At 43.3% G+C, this 20573-nt stretch overlaps 1 protein-coding gene across 3 annotated transcripts in view; it reads right to left on the reverse strand.

Moving 5' to 3' along the window:
* Positions 1–1223: 1223 nt before the first annotated feature.
* The window catches only part of SETD1B (SET domain containing 1B, histone lysine methyltransferase), a 476309-nt gene continuing 456959 nt past the window's right edge, over positions 1224–20573 (reverse strand). For all 3 annotated transcript variants that reach the window (XM_085633203.1, XM_085633202.1, XM_085633201.1), the window contains exon 18: positions 1224–4532. In XM_085633203.1, the coding sequence (XP_085489329.1) occupies positions 4359–4532 (174 nt within the window). In that variant the 3' untranslated portion in view covers positions 1224–4358. The remainder of the gene's footprint in view (positions 4533–20573) is intronic.

The raw sequence follows: 20573 nt of genomic DNA on the forward strand, positions 1-20573 counted from the left end.
TATTTACATAAGATGCCTTTCTGTTTTACTCCAAACCCTCCTTATAATCATTTTCTTTTTACACACAAATATCTGTGAAACTGTCACAATCTCGGACTGAACCTGGTGCAAAACGTTTCAAGATTTGAACAACCTTTTTTTGTTGTAGACTTACAGTATGATTTCGCTTAGCATGATATTGTCTGTGGGTGGAAAGTTCAAGCGGTGCAAGGGTTGGGGTTGGAGGAAGAGGGAGGGCGGAATTATCCACCCTCACACGAGAAATTGAAACTGGGACCAAAGACGGTTCTAGAACCAAAATATGTGATTACGGCTCAAAGTCTCCAGCTAGTGAAGATGGGGAGCAATACGTTCAGGTTCAAGTACACAGTGAGCAGAATACTGCATGCATGAGTTGGCCAAATTAGCTTACAAAGACACGCCTATGCGCAAACAGAATGAACCAACAAAAACGATGGACGAGTTGATATTTGCAGTAGGTCTATAAGGTATTGTGTGATGGCTTACAATTAATTCAACAAAAGCCCATCCTCTCTGGAAGGAATACCCCCCCCCCCCTCCCCCGTGTCTTTAAATAGTGGCCTTTATTTGAAACTAGAGCCAAACTAAGAATCAGGTGCATGAAAACCCTTTTCCATATGCATATTATCCAAGGCAATGGACAATAACCTAGTTTAAGCACTTGCCAATTTGCTTTGCCAATGGCAGGTTCTGAATGCGGTACCCCAACATGGAATCTCAGTGCAATAACAGCAGCCCTTTAACACATAATAATGATTACAGATATTTTTCCTCCTCAGAATATCATACGGTTACCTATTTAAAAAGCCACACCTGCTACTGAGGGTAAGCATAAGCTAAAAAAGGACACTGAGAAATTCAAGGAACTCTGGGTCGCTCGTCTTCACCGAGTTTCCACATAGTCGGAATGGTAAAAAGAGATCCTGTGAGGCTTTAATACAAAAAATGCTAAATTCAGATTGCCTCTTTTTTTTATAACTGTGTGCACGAGGTATAGCTTTTAGAGTTTGTGGTTATCATTGAGCACATGCTACCCACAAGTTAAAATTTTATTGGAAACAAAAGATGGCAATTCCAACTGTAGCAAATTGAATCTTTCACATTTCCTTGACAAGAAGGAACTATTAGACACACCGAATTGGTGTGACTGGTAAAGTGCCTGAAGCATTTTTATATAATGAAGCTGCTCCAACTCAATAATCTTTTTTTTTTTTGAAGGCAGAGGTTTTCCCCCTGTGTTATGATTAGGAGTATGGCCTGGGAATACCATAAACATACATACCATAATTATTTCAGTTATGAACTAGGCATTCTAACTTTCACTACCAGGCCTGTCTCCAGTCCAAAGATCTACATCCATTCTGATACATATTAGATAGAGGCATGCCGATTCAGACACTTTTTTGAGCCAAAATGCAAATAAGAGAAAATACAGTTTGACCTACAACTCCAAAAATGGCAAAATCTTAATCTTTTTTGCACAATATAATGAACGGCAAGCAAAGAAACATCCTAAAAGAGCATAAACTGTAGATGCGGCAAAACGTGCAAAAATCAAATCTGGGAAGTGGGCTCTTGTCTACCAAGTGTAGCTCTGCTGAGTTGCAAACACAGCACTTCACATCAGCATCATTAAAAAGAGAAGAAACACAAAGCGCAGAGTCGATGGTATACTGCAACCTAGAAGTCTGTTTCTCCATTAACAAAACAAGTGCCCTCCAACCTTCTGGTCAGATGCACTGGGCTGCTCTATGGTTAAAGATCCCTTCTTCGTCACGAGGCACTCAATAAGTGCTATTTAATACTTTTGAGGCTAGTTTCAGTTTACAAATACAACTCAATAAATATGCTCAACAGGCACGCCGTGAAGAGTGGTTCTCCAAAACTTCGTGGGCCAGTCCCAAAGAGGGACAACAATCTTGTGAAAGCACCATCTCCTCAGCTGTCATTCATGTGTAAGGCACTGGTAGGTTCTAGTTTACAGAGAAAGTTCCTTTCATATGCAGAAAAATCCCACAAACCCAATATTCAAGCAGTCGTGAATACTAGGCACGGAGCATGTTTGTGTGCTCTACAGACACCGCACTGGACAGCTTGCGAAGATAACGCATTTTGCTTAATATTGAGTTTTTCTTCAAATAACTAAAAATTGGAGCTGAATCGAACACAAAACCTTTGTGGTACCAGCACACACACACTACTTTCAAGCTCGTTCCTTGAACCACTAATAATAGAGGATTATTTAATCAACAGGTTGATTCTGTTTAAAAACAACCTGCTGAGGTTCTGACGAGACAGACATTAATACGCAAACTGATTTATATTAGTTTAAGCCGTTTTCGTAATTTTTTTCACGCTTCTTTAACTACATGTTATCGTCTGACAAAATATCACAAAATAAATTTTTGTCAGAGATGCCATAGTCCGGTCATAAGATACACAAATATTTAGTCTGTCCATACAAGATGTCAATTTCACAATAATACATTGATAAGAAAGGAATGTTTTGCACTGCGCCACAATTTATAAGATGAACAAATCAATTAATGCTGGTAATGCTCAATTTTACCACCCTTAAATTGAATACAAAGATTAGAATTCAGGAAATAATTAAAAAGTTGTCCGTGTCTTATTGTCATCTATAAAACTAACATGCCGGAATCTGAATATCCTCATACTAATTTTATTAAAAATGTATATTGAATTAAAGTATTTCACCCTGACACCTACAGGGTGCGCACATCTTTTGGTTGATTTTGATAATAATGACAACATTCCTCATAGGAACAAAAAGCTGGTTTAAGTGAAGTACTTACTCTACCTGAATCGCTTTCAATGGAGCTCTTGGGTTTAAAAGGTTAGAATTGAAATTATATGCATGTGCTGTAAGCCTGATAAGCCTGATTTAGAACGGATAGAAAGTGTTTTGACACCACTTATAAATGAGAGGATTTGGTTTTCTGGATAACTGCTGGTAAATATCCAGAGTAAATGTGCCCGACCTTCCTGCTCATCCCCCTTTGCCTCTAGCTTAGTAAAGGTGGACTGTCCAGCTCTACCAAAGATCTCTTAAGAAAGTTGTTTATCACTAGTGTCTTCGATGAGAGCCACATCCAGGAGGGTCAACACAGATGCGCATTTAGATTTAGTTTGGCTATTCATAGGTTGGTTATGTTTTTCACTACCACCAAGCACTCCTAAATCTCAAAGGTAACACAAAATATTTGTTATTTCTTAAAAGAAGGCTGGCATGAAGACAGCGAGCACTCAACCCAGTCTCCCCCATGCCAAGTGCTTCTTTCTATTAAAGATGCAAAATACCTGTATCAAAGGAGTGCACTGAGCATTTAAAACACATGGAAGCTGAAGAGTCACAACATTTCACTTTTCAAACAGCAATCTGGCAGTGATATACAGATATGTTAAACAGAGCACTGAAATGGAAAGAAAGACAAACATTCTCCTGAGACTTAGCAGGAAAAGGAACTATGGTCGTGATTTGAACAACAGATCAACATAGCTTGATTTTAACAATAAAAAAGCTGTTAGTGTACAGTATGTTTAAGACCAAGGCAGTTCTCAACACTGACTTTTGTAACTTAACTACAGCTCTTCTAATGTACCTGGTATAGATAATTAAAATCAACTTTCAGCACTGATCGAAAGCAACACTTTATCTTACAACTGGCTACAACACCTTATTTTTATTGCTGGTAGGTATTGTTGTATCAAATGTTATAAAACATTTCAACATTATTGACCCAGGCTTTATGCCCACCTCTTACAAGCAGCTCAATTTAGCAGCAAACATTACACTGTTAAGGGCAGATCTGATCATCCATTGCGCTTGTGAGAGGTCTGATACAACACTAAGAGGGTCGCTCTCTTGCATAATATTTAATATCACCTACAGCTTGCTTATCTGTGCAAAACCATCCAGCTCCTGCGGCTCTTCTGGCAATTCAGTCTTCATGCTCAGGTTGAAAGTGTTTACAGAACTGAGGAACGTAGCAGCATTCAAAGAGAAGAAGGTGGTGTGGGGGGAAGTACCATAAGCAATCAGAAGGATTAACGGTGGCAATGAAAACGAGAACTAATGTTTGTCTGCATACTGTTGCGTCACAAAGTGGTAATTGCCTTTTTTAATTATTTTGCTTCCATATTGAAATAAGAAGAGCACCTTAATCGTAAACAGTCTTGTTGTACATGTGCGTTTTAGCTTGTGAGCCCAAGAGAAGTGCGAAATGTTTTTTTTCCTTTTCTTTTTGGCAAAGTGCAATCACACCTGGTTTATTACAGTCCAACATGGCTGAAGGTGCAATATTAGATGGAACCTTTCAATTAAGTGTTCCTCTGCAGTTCTCAGCCCCACACAAACAGGGGATCTTCACATCTTCGATTGGAAATTTGTAGTCATATGTAATTTCCTCATTCACATTAATTTGCTGCTTTGAGTAGATGACAATTTTTTTCTGCGACTCCACAGTAATGATTTTAGCATAACAATTTGGCTATAAGGATGAAAAAGAAAAACAATTACTTTAAATACTTGTATCTTTCTCATTAGGGATTGTTATTGTGTCACTTTCTAACAATTCTTACAATTTCACACAATTGATTTCTGTTAAGGGGCATGTTAACCAAGTTATTGACCCCTGGTCACTCAAGGGACAAGTGCAAATATAATAGGGCCTTCTTTTCTGTAGTACATCTGCTGCAATAATTAGGTTGTTCCCCAACCTGCAAACATGAGAAATGAAATACTAGCATGCTTTTTTTATTGACCCACTTCAGGGTGTACAGTATCAACAAGTTCAGAAAAGTCATGAAAGGTTTGTTGAATAAACATTTTGGTCATTAAGGATATCTGCTCCCTTCTGTGAAGCACTGTAACAGTTACTTACCTGTAACACCGGTTTTGGAGTTTGACTGGTATAGTTTTACAGGCTTACACAGTATTCTGCCATTAAGTATTTGAACTTGGAAAATCAATTTTGTTGACATGAATTTCAAGTTTTTGGGCAACAAAAACAGGAGGGGGGGGGTGAATATCAGATACGTCCACAATGCCCCACAATAAATGCCAACAGCTTCAGATTAAACCTTTCTTAGCATAATGTAAGGATGAAGAATAAAAAGTAGGTTACTACTCTTAACTGAGGAAGTGGGAGAGTGCCATGTAAATCCCTTTTGTAGCATCAGCATATTGTAGAATCAAGTGTAATGCATCAACTCAAAGCAGTATCCCACTTATGAGTGATGCGACTGAAGAAGCAAACAAATGTTTCCAATTCTGTCTGACCCACTGTGGCCTCTAGCCTGAATACCTAATGGCCAATACCATGTAAATGAGAAGAAATAATAACATCTCCATCCTGCATGTGTCTGACAAAGAAACATTCCCACTAGAGGCTAATAATGCTCCTTTTTCCTCTTTTAAGAAATGCTTTAGGGCTAAAGTGTATGGCTTTGTTAGCCAACGATTAACACCCAAATCATCACACAAATGTTTCCTTCATGACAGGTTTCCCAACTACTTGTGGATCATGAAAGTGGAAAATCTAGTGATTGTTCTTTGTGGGTTTAGTTTCTTCTATGCAATACAGAAGAATCGGTCTCAACCTACGTAGGAAATGCCCGTACAGCTGCAGTATGACTGGCATCACCCAAGTGCAAGATTTCGGCTCACTGTAATGAAGTAATAGTCACTAGAAAGCTACCTTGGCCATCCAATGTTTAGGGGGGTGATATGCAAAAGCTGCAATGGTGGATACATAAAACATGTTAACACTGCTAACCTGTGGGAAGACACTTTGTTGCCCGCTAAATGTTTTGGAAGAGTGCTGTGCGAAATAAAACAGTGTACACTGGCCTTAAGATATGGTGAACTCCCCCCCCCCCCCAAGTGTAGGAAGGATCGAACTACATTTCAGGTGGATGCAGGAAAGTTGAGAGCTGTAGTACTTGACATCATAACTGAAAAAAACTTAAATTTGGCTGGACAAAACAGCCATTTTATTAGCTTATGCGCCACCTTTATTATAGCCACGATTATTATAGCCACGAGTTTTGTACTTGATTCAAAATATCCAAACTCTAACACAATAAGAATCAGGCTGACAAACTTGTGGTCTGTATGCTTGATTAGACTACCAGTGGCATCAACCAAGCTGGATGAAATGCCTATGCAAAAGTCCTCCACTGACTGGCCAACAGTGACCTGCCCCAAGACTCAACCTCAGGGGCAGCTCCTGTTATGGCGTAGGAGCGTCGCCCCACTGCTGGAACTAGCAGAGGAATGTAAAATAAAATGATAATAAAGCTGTTAACAGAACTGCTTTATTATCAATTCAATTTACCCTGGAGCCGCAGCCGAGTCTTGACGGCAGGGGCATCAAGAGGAGGAGGAGTGGTGGGCTTAGGGCACTGCCAGTACGCAGGTCTTAGGCCAGCCAAACCGACGTGCACTTGGATATCTCCAGGCTGCTGCTTGGGAATTTCAGCAGGGCTCAGGAGCACAGGCTCCCAGTCCCTTCTGGAGCACGGAACTAGCCAGCTCTGCCCAATCCCTACGCTTCTTTCATGTTGGGTAATACGAGCATGAGTATAGCATCTGGATTGGCGCAGGGGAGTCTGGGAGCCTGTACGAGCATCATCAGAGCTCAAGAGGCAGCAGACGTCAGGCACAGATTTTCCCCCTCGCGCTGCTGCACCATTTCCCCCTGATAGTAGCCGCCACTGCTCAACCTGTTGGTCTCTAGAACCATTGTCTTGGCCTTTTTTTCTCAATAGTTGGACACAAATTTGAAGATGGGCCCCACTGTGCAAAAATGCAGACTACCACCATTTGATATAACTCCCAATCACTTGTATCTCTAGGTTGCCACCTGTGTGCATCAGCAATCTCGTGTTCTCAGATAGTTTCTTTGCACAAACTGCCTGCTGCAGGCGAGACTGCAAAGTACTCAGTGCTAAACAAATTATTTAGAGATTAAGGACATACTGATGAGCCTCTAAGTGACATGAAAGTCAGTTGTCTGTCAAAACCCTGATGTGAACAGAATCTTGTTTTTGAGGTGCCTTTTGTAATGGTAATTTTGTGTGAACTTGATCTGCAAAATGCAAGCCCATCCAAGTTGTGTGGTGTCCACCACTGTCTGTACCATCATTGACACAACCACTAGATCCTTCCAGTACCCCAGAGCCTAAGACCATGTCTTGTGAACCACCCTTGAAATGCACCCATATGTGTGCAGGAGGTACCAGGTCAAAGCACGATGCCATCATTATCAACTTCAAATCTAAACAATCTGCTCCCTGGTTCACAGAAACTATTCGCCTTGAAAAACAAAACTGTAGAAGGCTTGAAAGGAACTGGAGATCAAATTACAATTCTTCTGGTAAAGTCATTTACAAACGCTCCGTGGCCAGTTATTAGGCAGCTATCACCAAGGAAAAATCTACTTATTTCACACAACAAATTGAAACATCCAAGCATTCTGCTAGAGAACTTTTTCAAGTTATAAACAAACTTACCAAAGCTCCAGAGAATAAAGGCAGCAACAACAGTCAATATTTTTTGCAAGAAAATAGTCTCTAACTTCTGTGACAAAGTTAAACAAATTACAATCAGTTGACTTCTTCTAGAACCATCGAGCTCACCGTTATTTCCACTACAGCTCAAGCTTCCACTATCGAGTCCAATTCCCTTAGCAAAAGCCTTCAACCAAAACTCAGCCAATTCTCATTTACCACTGCTGCAGACATCCTCAACATACTCAATTCCACAAAATCGGGGTCACCTTATGATCCCTGTCCTCCCTCTATACTAAAACAGATTACGGTTCCAATTGCTTCTTATCCCACTAACATCTTTTAATGGGAAGTTTAGCTCCGGGACCTTTCTTGATTTGTGGAAAAAGGCCTCCATCCTGGCTCTCCTTAAGAAACCTAACCAGACCCAGATAATCCAGATATCGTCCTATCTCAAGGTTACCATTCCCAGCAAAAACAGTGGAACAACTTATTAATTTACAACTGACAGTTTATTCAGGACAATCAGTTACTGGATTCTGCCCAATTCGGCTTTAGGGCCGAACACAGCACGGAGACGGCTTTAATAAAGACCACAGATAAGTAAAATGCTACTTACCAGTATGCATCTGTTCTTGGCATGTAGAGCTGTAGAGTTGTATACGTTAGCATAGCTCGCCATCTGGTGTTGGGCTCGGATGTTTGCACTTTGTTTTTGTCGAAGAAGTCTTTGTAGTCACGGGATAGGTGACTCCTACTTATGGTGATAGTGCGCATGGGCATCGACTCCATCTTCAGATTGTTTTTCGCCATAAAGGGTGATGATGGAGTTAGTAAGAGAATAGAAAAGGATGCCCATGTGATGTCTCTAAATAACAAAACTGCAACAGATAAAGGTACCCGGGGAGGTGGGTGGGCGTATACAACTCTACAGCTCTACATGTCAAGAACAGATGCATACTGGTAAGTAGCATTTTCCGTTTGAGGCATATATGCTGTAGATTGTATACTTTAGCATAGACTATAAAGCAGTTTTTCCTCCCTAGCGGTGGCAACCTGTATCCGTTGCAGTAGTTTGAATAAGTGTTCTTAATACAGCCTGGCCCACAGTAGCTTGTTGCTTTGCTTGCACATCTACACAATAGTGTTTAGTGAAAGTATGTGGTGTAGACCAAGTTGCTGCTTTGCAGATGTCATCTAGGGGAATGTTCCCTAAGAATGCCATAGAAGCCCCTAGTTTGCGTGTGGAATGAGCTCAAGGGGGAATAGTTAATGTGTGTTTAGCTTTGAGATAGCATGTTTGGATGCATTTAACAATCCACCTTGCAATTCCTGTTTTTGAAATGGGATTGCCTTTGTGAGGTGGAGAGAAAGCTACAAAAATTTGTTTTGTTTTTCTAAAACTTTTAGTTCTTCCGATGTAGTAGAGTATCGCTATTAACGTCTAGTGTGTGGAGAGCACATTCTGCTACTGAGTCTGGATGAGGGAAAAATACTGGAAGTTCAACCGACAGATTGAGGTGAAAGGCAGATACCACCCTAGGTAGAAATTTTGGATTAGGCCTAAAAACCACTTTACTATGGTGTATTTGTAGAAATGGTTCTTGTATGGTTAATGCCTGGAGTTCACCAACTCTCCTAAGTGATGTGATAGCTACGAGAAAGGCTAATTTCCAAGTAAGGAACTGTAACTTGCGTTTGTGCAGAGGTTCAAATTGGGGACCCATGAGTCTTTGGAGGACTATATTGAGATTCCATACAGGAGAAGGTGGAATTATTCTTTTAAGTTCTTCCATAAACGCTTTGATAGCTGGTACTCAAAACAACGACAAATGTCTGTTTTGGAGGTAAGCAGCAATTGCAGCAAGATGTAGCCGTATAGATGTAAAAGATAACAGATAATATTTTGTATGGAAGCATCTAGCGGGTCGATTTTGTTATTTGTACAATAAATGACAAATTGCTTCCACTTTGCTGCATATCATGCTCTAGTAGTAAGACGTCTAGCCTCTTTAATGATGTTCATGCAGTCTAGCAGGAGATTAAGGTAGCCAAACTTTAGGACTTCAAGAGCCAGATTGCAAGATTGAGTTGATTGGGATCTGGGTGCCTTATCTCTCCATGATTCTGAGTGAGGAACTTGGGGGAGAGGTGGAGCTTTTGATGAGGCACTACTGAAAGTTCAAACAGGCTTGTGAACCATGGTTGGCGTGCCCATGTTGGAGCAACTAGGATCATTGTGAGGGAGTGTTGTTTGAGCTTCCGAACCAGTGAGGGAATGGGTGGGAGAGGCGGAAAAGCGTATGCAAATCTGCCTGACCAGTTCATCCATAGCACATTGCCTTTGGACAATGGGTGTGGATATCTGGAGGCGAAGCATGGGCATCTTTTTTGGTGTGTGCCGAACAGATCTATGTCTGGATGACCCCACATGTGAAAGAATGGAAGAAGAACTTGAGGATGAAGTTCACATTCGTGGATATGCTGTGTTTGACGACTGAGCAGATCTGCGATCTGATTGTGCATCATGGTAGATGTTCTGCGAGGAGGTAAATGTTTTGAGGAATGACCCATCTCCATATGCTTTGCGCTAGTTGTGAAAGCTGAAGTGTGTGTCCCCCCTGCTTTTGTATGTAATACATTGCTGTCATGTTGCCTGTATGGATCAAGACAGCTTTGCCTACTAGCAAGTGTTGAAAAGACTTTAGTGCTAGAAAGATTGCCAGTAACTCCAGGTGATTTATGTGGAGTTGTTCTTGTTGATGGGTCCATATACCCTGAATGGTTTGGTTTTGAAGATGAGCTCCTCAGCCGGTGAGTGATGAGTCTGTGGTTAGCACCATCTGTGGAACCTGGTAGAGGAACGGCCGCCCTTTGGATAGGTTTTGTGTGTTCCACCACTGCAGAGAGCGATGCGTGCGGCTGTCCACCAACAACCAGATCTGTTAACTGACCTTGAGATTGGTTCCACTGATGTGCTAAACATTCTTGTAAGGGACGCATCTGAAGTCTTGCATAAAGAACTAGGAGGATACAAGAGGCCATCATCCCTATTAGATGCATGAACACTCGAGCTGGAAGGGAGTGTTGAAATTGAAATCTTGATATGAGAGCTTCCATGCTGGCTATCCTGACTGGATTGGGGTATGCAAGGGGTAGGTGGGATGGTAGAAGGCGTGACTTGGGTAGGTTTATTGTGAATCCTAAGTCGTGGAGCAGCTGGATTCTTTTGTGTGTATTGTGCACACAGTGTGTGTGTGACTTGGCTTTTATGAGCCAGTCGTCGACATAAGGAAACAAGTGAATGTGTTGTCTCCGCAAATGAGCTGCGACTACCGCAAGACATTTTGTGAAGACTCGGGGTGCTGCAGTTACTCCGAATGGGAGGACTTTGAATTGATAGTGATGACCGTCCACTACAAACCGTAGATACTTTCTGTGAGCGGGGTGAATGGGAATATGAAAGTAGGCGTTCTTGAGACCTAGAGTGGCAAGGAAATTGCCCTGTTGCAGCAGTGGGAGGACCTGTTAGAGAGTGACCATGTGGAAGTGGTCAGAATGTATGTAGAGATTCAACGGTCGGAGGTCTAGTATTGGCCTGAGAGTATCGTACTTCTTTGGGATTAGAAAGTAAAGGGAGTAAACCCCTGCTACTTGGTGAGGTAAGGGAACTGGTTCTATTGCGTGTTTTTGTAATAAAGAGAGAACCTCTTGTTTTAACAGTGTCAGATGTTCTGTGGACATTGGACGTTGTTTGGGGGGTATGAATGGGGGGAGTTGAAGTGAGTTCCAGGCAGTAACCATAATGGATAATTTGTCTTAGCCACTTGTCTGTGGTGATGGAATTCCAGATAGGTAGGAACTGTGATAGTCTTCCTCCAACTGGAGTGGAATGTTCGGGGGAAGTCACTGTTTTGTAGTAGGAGAGGTGCTGGTGTTATTACTGCGGTCTCTACCTTAGTTGTTGTTCCCTCTACAACCCCTTCTGAAATATCCTCTGTTAGGGGATATTTGAGTAGTGTTTTTGTAGGAGGATTAGGTGTTGTGCGTCCCACTAGTTTTAGAGGCGCCCTTATAAAAGGAGTGACGAAAAGAACCTCTAGTGGTTGTTGCCTGTAGGGATCCCATCGACTTAGCAGTTTGAGTCCTTTTTCATTTTTTCTAAAGATGTGTCAACAGTGGGTCCAAATAAGTGTTCTTGATCAAAGGGTTGATTAAGAATTGTAGACTGCACGTCCTGTTTAAACCCAGATATGCGTAGCGATGCGTGTCTGCGTAGTAGAACGCTTGTGTTATCGCACGAGACACTGTGTAGTTTGCATCAAGAGCACACTTTATAGAAGTGTTTGTAATTAACTTTCCCTCTGGTATGAGGTCGTTAGCATTAGACTTATACTGATCCGGATGATGTTGTATAAGCTTTTCAAGCTCATCGTAATGAGCCCTATTATACCTGGCCAGTAAAGCTTGGGTATTGGCAATGTGCCAGTGATTGGCTGCTTGTGACGCAATTCGCTTACAAGATGCATCTAGTAATTTAGGCTCCTTATCTGGACGTGGGGCATCTCCTGATGTTTGGGAATTTGCTTGTTTATGTGCATTTGACACAACCAAGGAATCTAGAGGGAGCTGTGCTTTAATATAAGCTGGATCATTGGGAGTGGGTTTATATTTTTCCTCAGTCCTGGGATTGAGAACTCTAGCCCTGACAGGGTCTTTAAAAACGTTAACATAGGTAGAATACTTGTTGATTTTTGTGACTGTGTGAAAGTCTTTAATAAAAAATCTTCCTCCAGTGGGTCTGAGTGTAATTCTACCCCATGATATTGTGCAGCCCTATTTATGAGCTGTGCAAGACCTATTTTGTAGTCTGGGGGGGATGACCTAGATGGGTAGGAGTCTGGATCAGGGACATCTGGAGAATTATCATAATCCTCTCAAGGATCAGGTGGTGGGAGAGTAGAGTCATCGTCATTATCCTCTTGTGGGTTTTCATCCCCACCCCCAAGGTGATCATCATTATCATCTTGTGGTGTAGGTGAATATGGAGTGTGGTGGAGAAAGTGATGTAGTAGGAATATTTGTAGGAGAGAAGGGTCTGGCTGGCGAAGTGCTCATATCTCTCTTTTTTTTTTTTTAATGGTACCTTAGGTTCCTCTGGGGAGTCCAAATGTCTCTTTTTAGATGGAGTTGTCTTGATATGACCAGTTTTAGGGTCAATGTGAAGGGTTTTTTGTTTAGGATCCACTGGAACTGGTTGAAATAGGTCTTTTAATCCAGTATCCTTCTTTGGCACCGAGGATTTTGGTTGTTTTGGTTTAGACTTCAAAGCTTTAGGAGGGGTCTTGGTGTCCTTATGCTTTGGAGGAGCTATGGAGGTCTAGGACTTTACCAGCTCCAAAGATTTATGGTCCTTCTTCGGCTCCGAGGATTTTTGGTCTGATTTCGGCTCTGAGGGTTTATCCAGATGGTGTTTCGGTGCCGAATGTTTGGCTTTTGGTACTGAGGATGGTATTTCGGTACCGATGCATGGCTGGCTCCGTCCCGAGTCGCCTGAAGGCTTGTCTTTGGACTTCGGAGCTGGGCCGGAGGGCAGGGCGTCTGAAGGATTATCACGGTGTTGACCTGAGCCGGAAGGCGAAGGTGTTACCGGAGCGTTATGTTTAGGGGTAGGGGTTTCGATGTCGGTACTCACAATCCGTTGACCTGGAGTAACTGTCTGATCTTCGGCCTCTGATTCGTCAGCCTCACAGACGCGGATGTCTTCATTGTCTGGTTCTTATTCCTCGGGAACACCGGCGATCACGTATGGTTTTCTTCGATCGGAAGGAAGCACAGGCCGGGCAATCTTTGTCCTCGTGTTCTGGAGAGAGGCAAAGGTTACAGACCTCGTGGAGATCAGTGTGTGGGAATTTGGCACCACACAGGGGGTATTTTTTGAATGGAGTTCTTTCCATTAGCTGTAGGGCCTGATGGCGCAGATAGGCCCAACAGCCCTCATCGACGACTGGAATCGAAGGTGTTGAGGGATATGTTGGATGTGCGTTGAGCAGCGTGATCGAAAAAACAATACCGTTGAACGGTGAAGGATTGCGCGTCGAAGGGGAATCGAATACGACACCGAACCGGAGCGCAGCAGTTTACATCCGAACCCGATGGCGGAAAAAAAAACAATCTTAAGATGGAGTCGATGCCCATGCGCACTATCACCATAAGGAGGAGTCACCTATCCCGTGACTACAAAGAATTCTTCGACAAAAACAAAGTGCAAACATCCGAGCCCAACACTAGATGGCGATCTATGCTAAAGTATACAATCTACAGCTCATATGCCTCGAACATTAAGAACCATCTTGGATAAAGGAGGCTCTGCAGCACTTATCCTCCTCGACCTGTCGGCAGTGTTCAACATGGTTGATCATGCCACTCTCATTGGTTGCCTCACAAAACTGGCCATCATTGACAAAGCTCTTGCCTTACTTCAATCATTTCTAATGGACAGGGAGCGCTAAGTCAGGTTTGAGAATTTCACATCTAAGTCCTTATCTCTTCCATGTGGGGGGTCCCTCAAGGATCTTCTCTGAGTCCCCTACTCTTTAATATATATGTTATCGAACTGGCCTCCCTGATCAGATCCTTTGGGTTCTCCCCCACTTCATACGCAGACGACACGCAAATTGTTGTGTCGGCCTCCAACAATGTGGAAGTCATTATTTCCCATTTTCATAACTGTATGAGAGCCATCGGCAATTTGATAGGTAAGCACTGCCTCAAACTGAACACGGTGAAAACCAAAGAAATTCTTTTAGGCAATAAACCACATTTCTGGAGCCCAGTAGGTTGGCCAACAGAATTAGGAATTCTCCCCATCTTGGTCCAAAGAGCGAAAAATCTAGGCATACATAACTATTGATGACAAGCTGAACTTGTAGGAAAGTGGGTTTCTGTTGCAGTAATCCCCCCACTTTTTCCCAGACTACTGATGCACTTTGACTTGATGTGCCCTGGGTCCCTGCCAATCAGGTTCCCAGGGCCTGTATTCTTTCCACAAAACTAACCCAATTGGCATCTGTAGCCACAGGTCAGCCCCTGGTAAATGGTACCACAGGTACCCGGGGCACTGTGACCAGGGAAGACCTCTAAAGGCTGCAGCCCTTATTGTGCTTAGAGGCCCTGTACCATTTCACACACACACTGCCTTTGCAGACTGCGTGTTTTAGTGCAGAACAAAGTGAAGAGTCGACATGCCTACAACCCACTGCCCTGGCATAGATCAGCCACCCCTCTAGCTGGGTGCCTTATGCCAGTGGTGAGGGTACAGGTGCATGAGCCCTTTACCCCTACAGTTTCGAAGTCCATTCTTAGACAATGTAAGTGCAGTGCTACCATTAAGAGTATATGGTGCTGGGAGCTTGTCATTACGAACTCCACAACACTATAATGGCTACACTGAAAAATGAGAAGTTTGGTATCAAACTTCTCAGCACATTAAACCCACACTGATGCCAGTGTGGGATTTACTGAAAAGTGCACACAGAGGGGATCTTTGAGATACCCCCTGAAAAACGACCAGCCTCTGGTGGGTTCCCTGACTGGCAAACACCAGCCTGCCACCACAAGACAGGTTTCTGGACCCCTAGGGTGGGAGCCTACGCTTCCTGAGCCCAGAAACAAAGCCTTTCCACGGCAGAGGTATTCACACCTCCCCCAAGCCAGGAAGAGCCATATGTGGCAGGAGAGCTTCAAAGGCCTGGCAGCCTTTGTAATGCGACCCCCAGCCTCTACTGCTATCAAGAGCAGGCCCCCTTCCTGTCACCCCTCCCTTTCGGCAGGAAGACAGGCGGGAAAAACTAGCCAGCCCAGGAGGAGTGCCCACCTCTGCCAACTCCACCCCTCAGGGAGGGGAGGTGAAGCCCACTCTCCAGTGCTCGCCATCTTGCAGATGGCAGGCACTCCCCAATCAGGACTAGGGATTGTGCTCACTCCCCCACGTGGGGTGAGCACACCAAGGGTGTAGTCACCTTAAGATCAGTAGCCCATTGGCTACTGACCTCAAGACCCCTAAAACGCCCCCTAAATACAGTATTTAGGGGGCAGTCCAGAAACTATAAGAAAAGAAGATAAGAAGGAGGACCGAAGAGCCGTGCAGAGCTAACAAGAGGACGACGCCCACTGACTTGGGCCCAGCCCTACAGGCCTGTCTCCTCTTGAACCTGCTCCTGCGAAATCCCGGTGTGTCCTGCAGCCAGCAACCTCAAAAACCCTGGAGGACCTGCCTGCCTTCACTTCACAGACTGAATCTCCCGTGAACACCAGACTTGTTCAAACTGCAGCTCCTGGCTCCGGCCGGACAAAGCAAATCCAGTCCACTCTGCACCCGCCGAACCCGGCCCGAGCGAAAAAGCCCCAAAAGGAGGTCACCCCGGTGATTCTGACCCGAGAACCGACGACCCCTGACATTCCTCAAGCGGACGCCTGCAGTCTAAATCCAGAAGGGCCCCCTAACTGCGACCAGGAGCTGGTAAGAAGATCCGACCCCAAAAAGAACCCCTGCACCAGACGCCCCACGGCTGTGTGTGCCCAAACCGACGGTGCCTAACCAACCCCTAACTTCCCAACTTACCTCTCCAAGTGGTGGTCGCACCCAGAAGTCCTTCGTCTCCCTGCCTGCAGTGCTTTTGCAAACCGGAGGTTCTCCATAAAAAAACAACAGGGCGCCCGAAGTCTAAACAGCACTTTGCACCAGGCTGCCCCAGTGCCGCTGAGGGTGCACCTTTGGAGCTACTTTGCTTCCCCATTTGCCCTGACCTTAACCCTAGAAGCTTTGCACCCACAACCCAGTGGCCTGCTTGCCAGCAGCCACCAACCGGAGGCCCCCTATGCTCCCTTGGATAACATTGGGCCTCAACACGGCACCCGGCCGCCCTAGTGTCGCTGAGGGTACAACAACAGTGCATCACTGACCCTGGGGGACCCCTGAGTCTAACCCCAGAGCCTTAACTCCCACAGTCGTTTACTTACCTGTGAACCGTTAACCTGTTTTCCTTCCATAGGATAACATTGACACTTTTTCTCCAAAAAGATTCCAAGTGTGGAGTTTTGAAATCTGAAAATATTCTATAAAAATCGCACGAATAACCAAAACGTATTTTTTTACCGGTTTCCAGGAAATGCCCCAGTGCTGAATCTAGGTATCCAGCACTGAGTTAGAAAAGTAACGTGAAAAGTTAATTACCTGTAATTTACTGAAAAAGCCTATTCATTTCAATGTACTGCATTTGCCAAGTGTTGCATACTACTGCTCCCCTGTAAATCAAACAAAGTACAATTTCTATTGCATTTTCAAACTGTTCTATATCCAGAAACTTATTACTGAAATGTATTTAATGCATACCTGTGCCAGTCTTGCTTGGTTCTAAAAATAAACAACAGTATATTTTTATACAAAAACAATTGGCCTAGAGTACAGTTCTTGAGTGTGTGAATTCATTTGCTGACTGAGTGTGTACATCAAATGCTTAACACTGTCCTCCGATACTGCCTTACTGCTCAAACACTCTACCACAAAAAGAGAGTAAGGTTCTATCTAACTTGAACCTCTGCCTACCTCTGGGGACACTTGGACTCTATACACACTATACCTGATTTTGGTGTAGTATATATAGAGCCAGGTTCTTACAGAACTTCATTAAGCATTTCAGCTCAGTCGTCTCCTCCAGTTTCAACACTGAGGATTATCAAGAAGATTCTTCCTTTCATTCCTCTTACCTCTAGAAAAACAGTCATCTCTTTACTAATTCTCACGAGGGTGGACTATTGTAATGGACTGTATGTTAAGCTCCAAAAACATTACGTGAAGAAACTACACAGCGTGCAAAATGTGGCAGCAAGACTTATGCTTGATCTGCCTAAGTTCCAGCCTGTCTCAGCCTCCATTAAGGGACTCCACTGGCTTTCAGTGAGCAACCAAATCAAATTCAAGGCGCTGTACCTTACCTATAACGCCTTGCATGACTCAGGTCCTAGTTACCTCAAACAGTTGCTTTCCTGGTACATACCCAGCAGAGACCTACGATCTAAAAATAACTTGATGGCCTCCTGCCCCAGCTTTAAGAGACTCAAATGGGAGAGCAGTTGCTTCTCCTCCGAAGACCCGGTACTCTGGAACAGTCTGCCTATAAATAGCAAAGCAGCTCCCACCTTACCGAGTTTTATGAAACTACTGAAAACTTGGCTTTTCAATGCCTAGTCCTCTCTTGCTCTTGCCAATACTGCCATACCCAATAAGCGCAAAGACACCCTTGGGTATTTGTGCGCTTTGAAAATTAATTAACACTACATAACTTCACTACAGTACTTACTTTTAGAGACTGAAACAGCCAGTTACTTGAAAGTGTGTTCTGAGATACTAGAATCATCTCCTCTGTTGGACTTGTCACATGGTTTGCATGGGAATTTCATGCACTAGCCATCTGGAGCACCTTGCCTTGATCCGAGATTATGTCTTAAAGTTGGTGCGCAAATAACTTCATCCGTCCTCTGACTAGAATGGTATGCTCCAAAGGTGTGAATGTTTTGTCACTTATTTGTGGAAGCAGAGAGCATACCATAAAAGGCATGACTCTGACCTACTGGCTGTTGACTTATCTTTGTCTTAGGATATCTCAAATTGGCATATGCTTTAGTTTGCTGAGATGGTAGTCCTCTAAAAATAAATGTGACAGTTGCTGGAGCACTCCCATAGCCTTTGCAACGTTGGTAGCTTTCTTTCTTGCTTAATGTGCTAAATACCACATCCAAACACTCCTTCAAACAGCTCAAATGGAACTCACCATGACCCTAGTTTTGTCTCAGGTGAAATACTATAATGCTGTGTACAAGCATTATGCAAGAAGCTCAATGACAGGATGCAATGTGTACAAAATCACACTGTAGAGTAAGCCCTCAATTAGAATATTTGTGGCCACTTCAATCCTGCCTTGAAAGCGCCCCTCTGGCTTTCAGTACAGACCTGCATTAAATTACATGCACTAAGCACTATGATTTGTGTTTTTGCTGCGGAGGGCATGGATCCTTGTATAATCGATAAAATATTCAACAGAAAGAACTTTACTAAAGGTTAGTGACTTGTACTTTAGAGGGATGCTTCAAACCGCAGAATCCACACCTTGTGAGTAGATACCAATGGAGTACCGCTTACAGCGGTGGGCCTATGGAATGGCGCAAACCAAAAGGATCCTGCACAACTTAATGGGCAAAGTGCCCCTGCTGCTGGACCTGGCTATCAAGGAAGTAGTGCTTTGTGAATGTATGAACTGATGCCCATATCACTGCCTTGCATTTGTCCAAGACAGGCACTTTGTGTGGTAACGTTGGAGGCTGCTTCTTGGATAATGCATAGCAGATTTCAATACAGAGGACCATTCATCTAAGTCTATTCTGCAACACTTTAGCCTTCTTTGCCCCTGAGAACATCACAAAGAACTGACTGTCCCACCTGATGGTCCTTGGTGTAAAATCTCTTACTTACTTGCAACTGTAATTCTCCAGAATTGGATTCTTTCCTAGATTCACATGCTTGATTCATTTCCCGTCATCGAGATGGGAGTTCCCTATACCTTATAAAAGTAATGTCACAATAGACATAGAACATAGAGGCCTAAGCCCCTTTTGTTTAGCAACATATCAGTGTCCTTAATTAACAAAAAAATAAAAAAGAACGTAAAATCAACCAATCAGATGATACCACCCTCTGGAACTTCTCTGAGAGAAGCGCAGTGCCTTAGATTTTCATAGTAATAGTGCATACATATGTACAACACAGAGAAATAAAGGTGAGCGTCTCTGGAGGGGTGGGCGGGTCACCTCTGAATCTATGAAAGATTCCAATACTGGAGAACTACAGTTACAGAACTCATTTTTACTCCAGTATTGGAACTATTATAGATTCACATGCTTGAATCAGAATGGCAAGCAGTAACAAGCACATTCTGTAAAGATACAATAGAAACCTTTCTTTTCTCCTCTCTCTCATATATATCTATATCTATATATATTATCTATTCATATTTACATCTATATGGAAATTCATGAGGTTGAAACCATAATCCAGATAGCTCCGCAATATACAGCATAGAAAATGCGCGTAAACAGGTTTTAAGTGGATAGTGGGAAAACAAAGATAGTTCACCTTTATTGAAACAGATGTCGTAGAACCGCTTGTCCCACTGCTGCATCTCTTAGAACGTCGTAATCCAGACATTATTGCTGCGCAAAGGTGTGTGCACTTTTCCAGGTTGCTACTCAGCGGGTACCCCTGGAAACCCCTGGACACCCCTGCAAACAATGCTATGGACATGGAAATGGCTCTTGTGGAATGAACCAGTACACTATAAAGTTCAAAGGCCGTCCTGCCTTTGATGACAGAAAATAATAGTTTTCAATATCCATGTGGATATGCTCAGCTTGGTAAACGAAAGACCATTCCTTGGCGCACTGAAGGAGACAAATAGCTGATCTGTTTTTCAGAAGGATTTAGGTATGTCCAAGAAAAATGTCAAACATCGTTTGATGTCCAGTGAGTGAAGCGCTTGCTCAGCCGCCTTTTGAAGATTTGGAAAGAACGATTAGAGTATTAAAGGCTATTTAAGCTGAATGTTCAAAGGGACCTTAGGAATAAATTTTGGGTTAGTATGAAGGATAACCCTATCTTCTCTGAACTGAAGAAATGGCTCTTGGGTGGTAAAAGCTTACATTTCATTTAGTCGATGTGCAGAGGTAAGAGCCAGAAGGAGGGATACCTTACAGGAGAGGTTTTAATGTCTGCTTAATGTATTGGTTTACAAGGAGGCCTCATTAATTGTCCCAACACTGTATTAAGATGCCACTCTGGAGGTGGTGGCCTACACGGTGGAACTTCCTTAACAATCTGTCGAACAAGTCTTTCGGACGACAAAGATGGTTTGTTGGATGAACTTCGGAAACAAGAAATGGCAGCGAGATGTACCTTAATAGAGGGG

This window comes from Triturus cristatus, chromosome 11 (genome assembly GCF_964204655.1).
Source record: "Triturus cristatus chromosome 11, aTriCri1.1, whole genome shotgun sequence".
Classification (NCBI taxonomy): domain Eukaryota; kingdom Metazoa; phylum Chordata; class Amphibia; order Caudata; family Salamandridae; genus Triturus; species Triturus cristatus.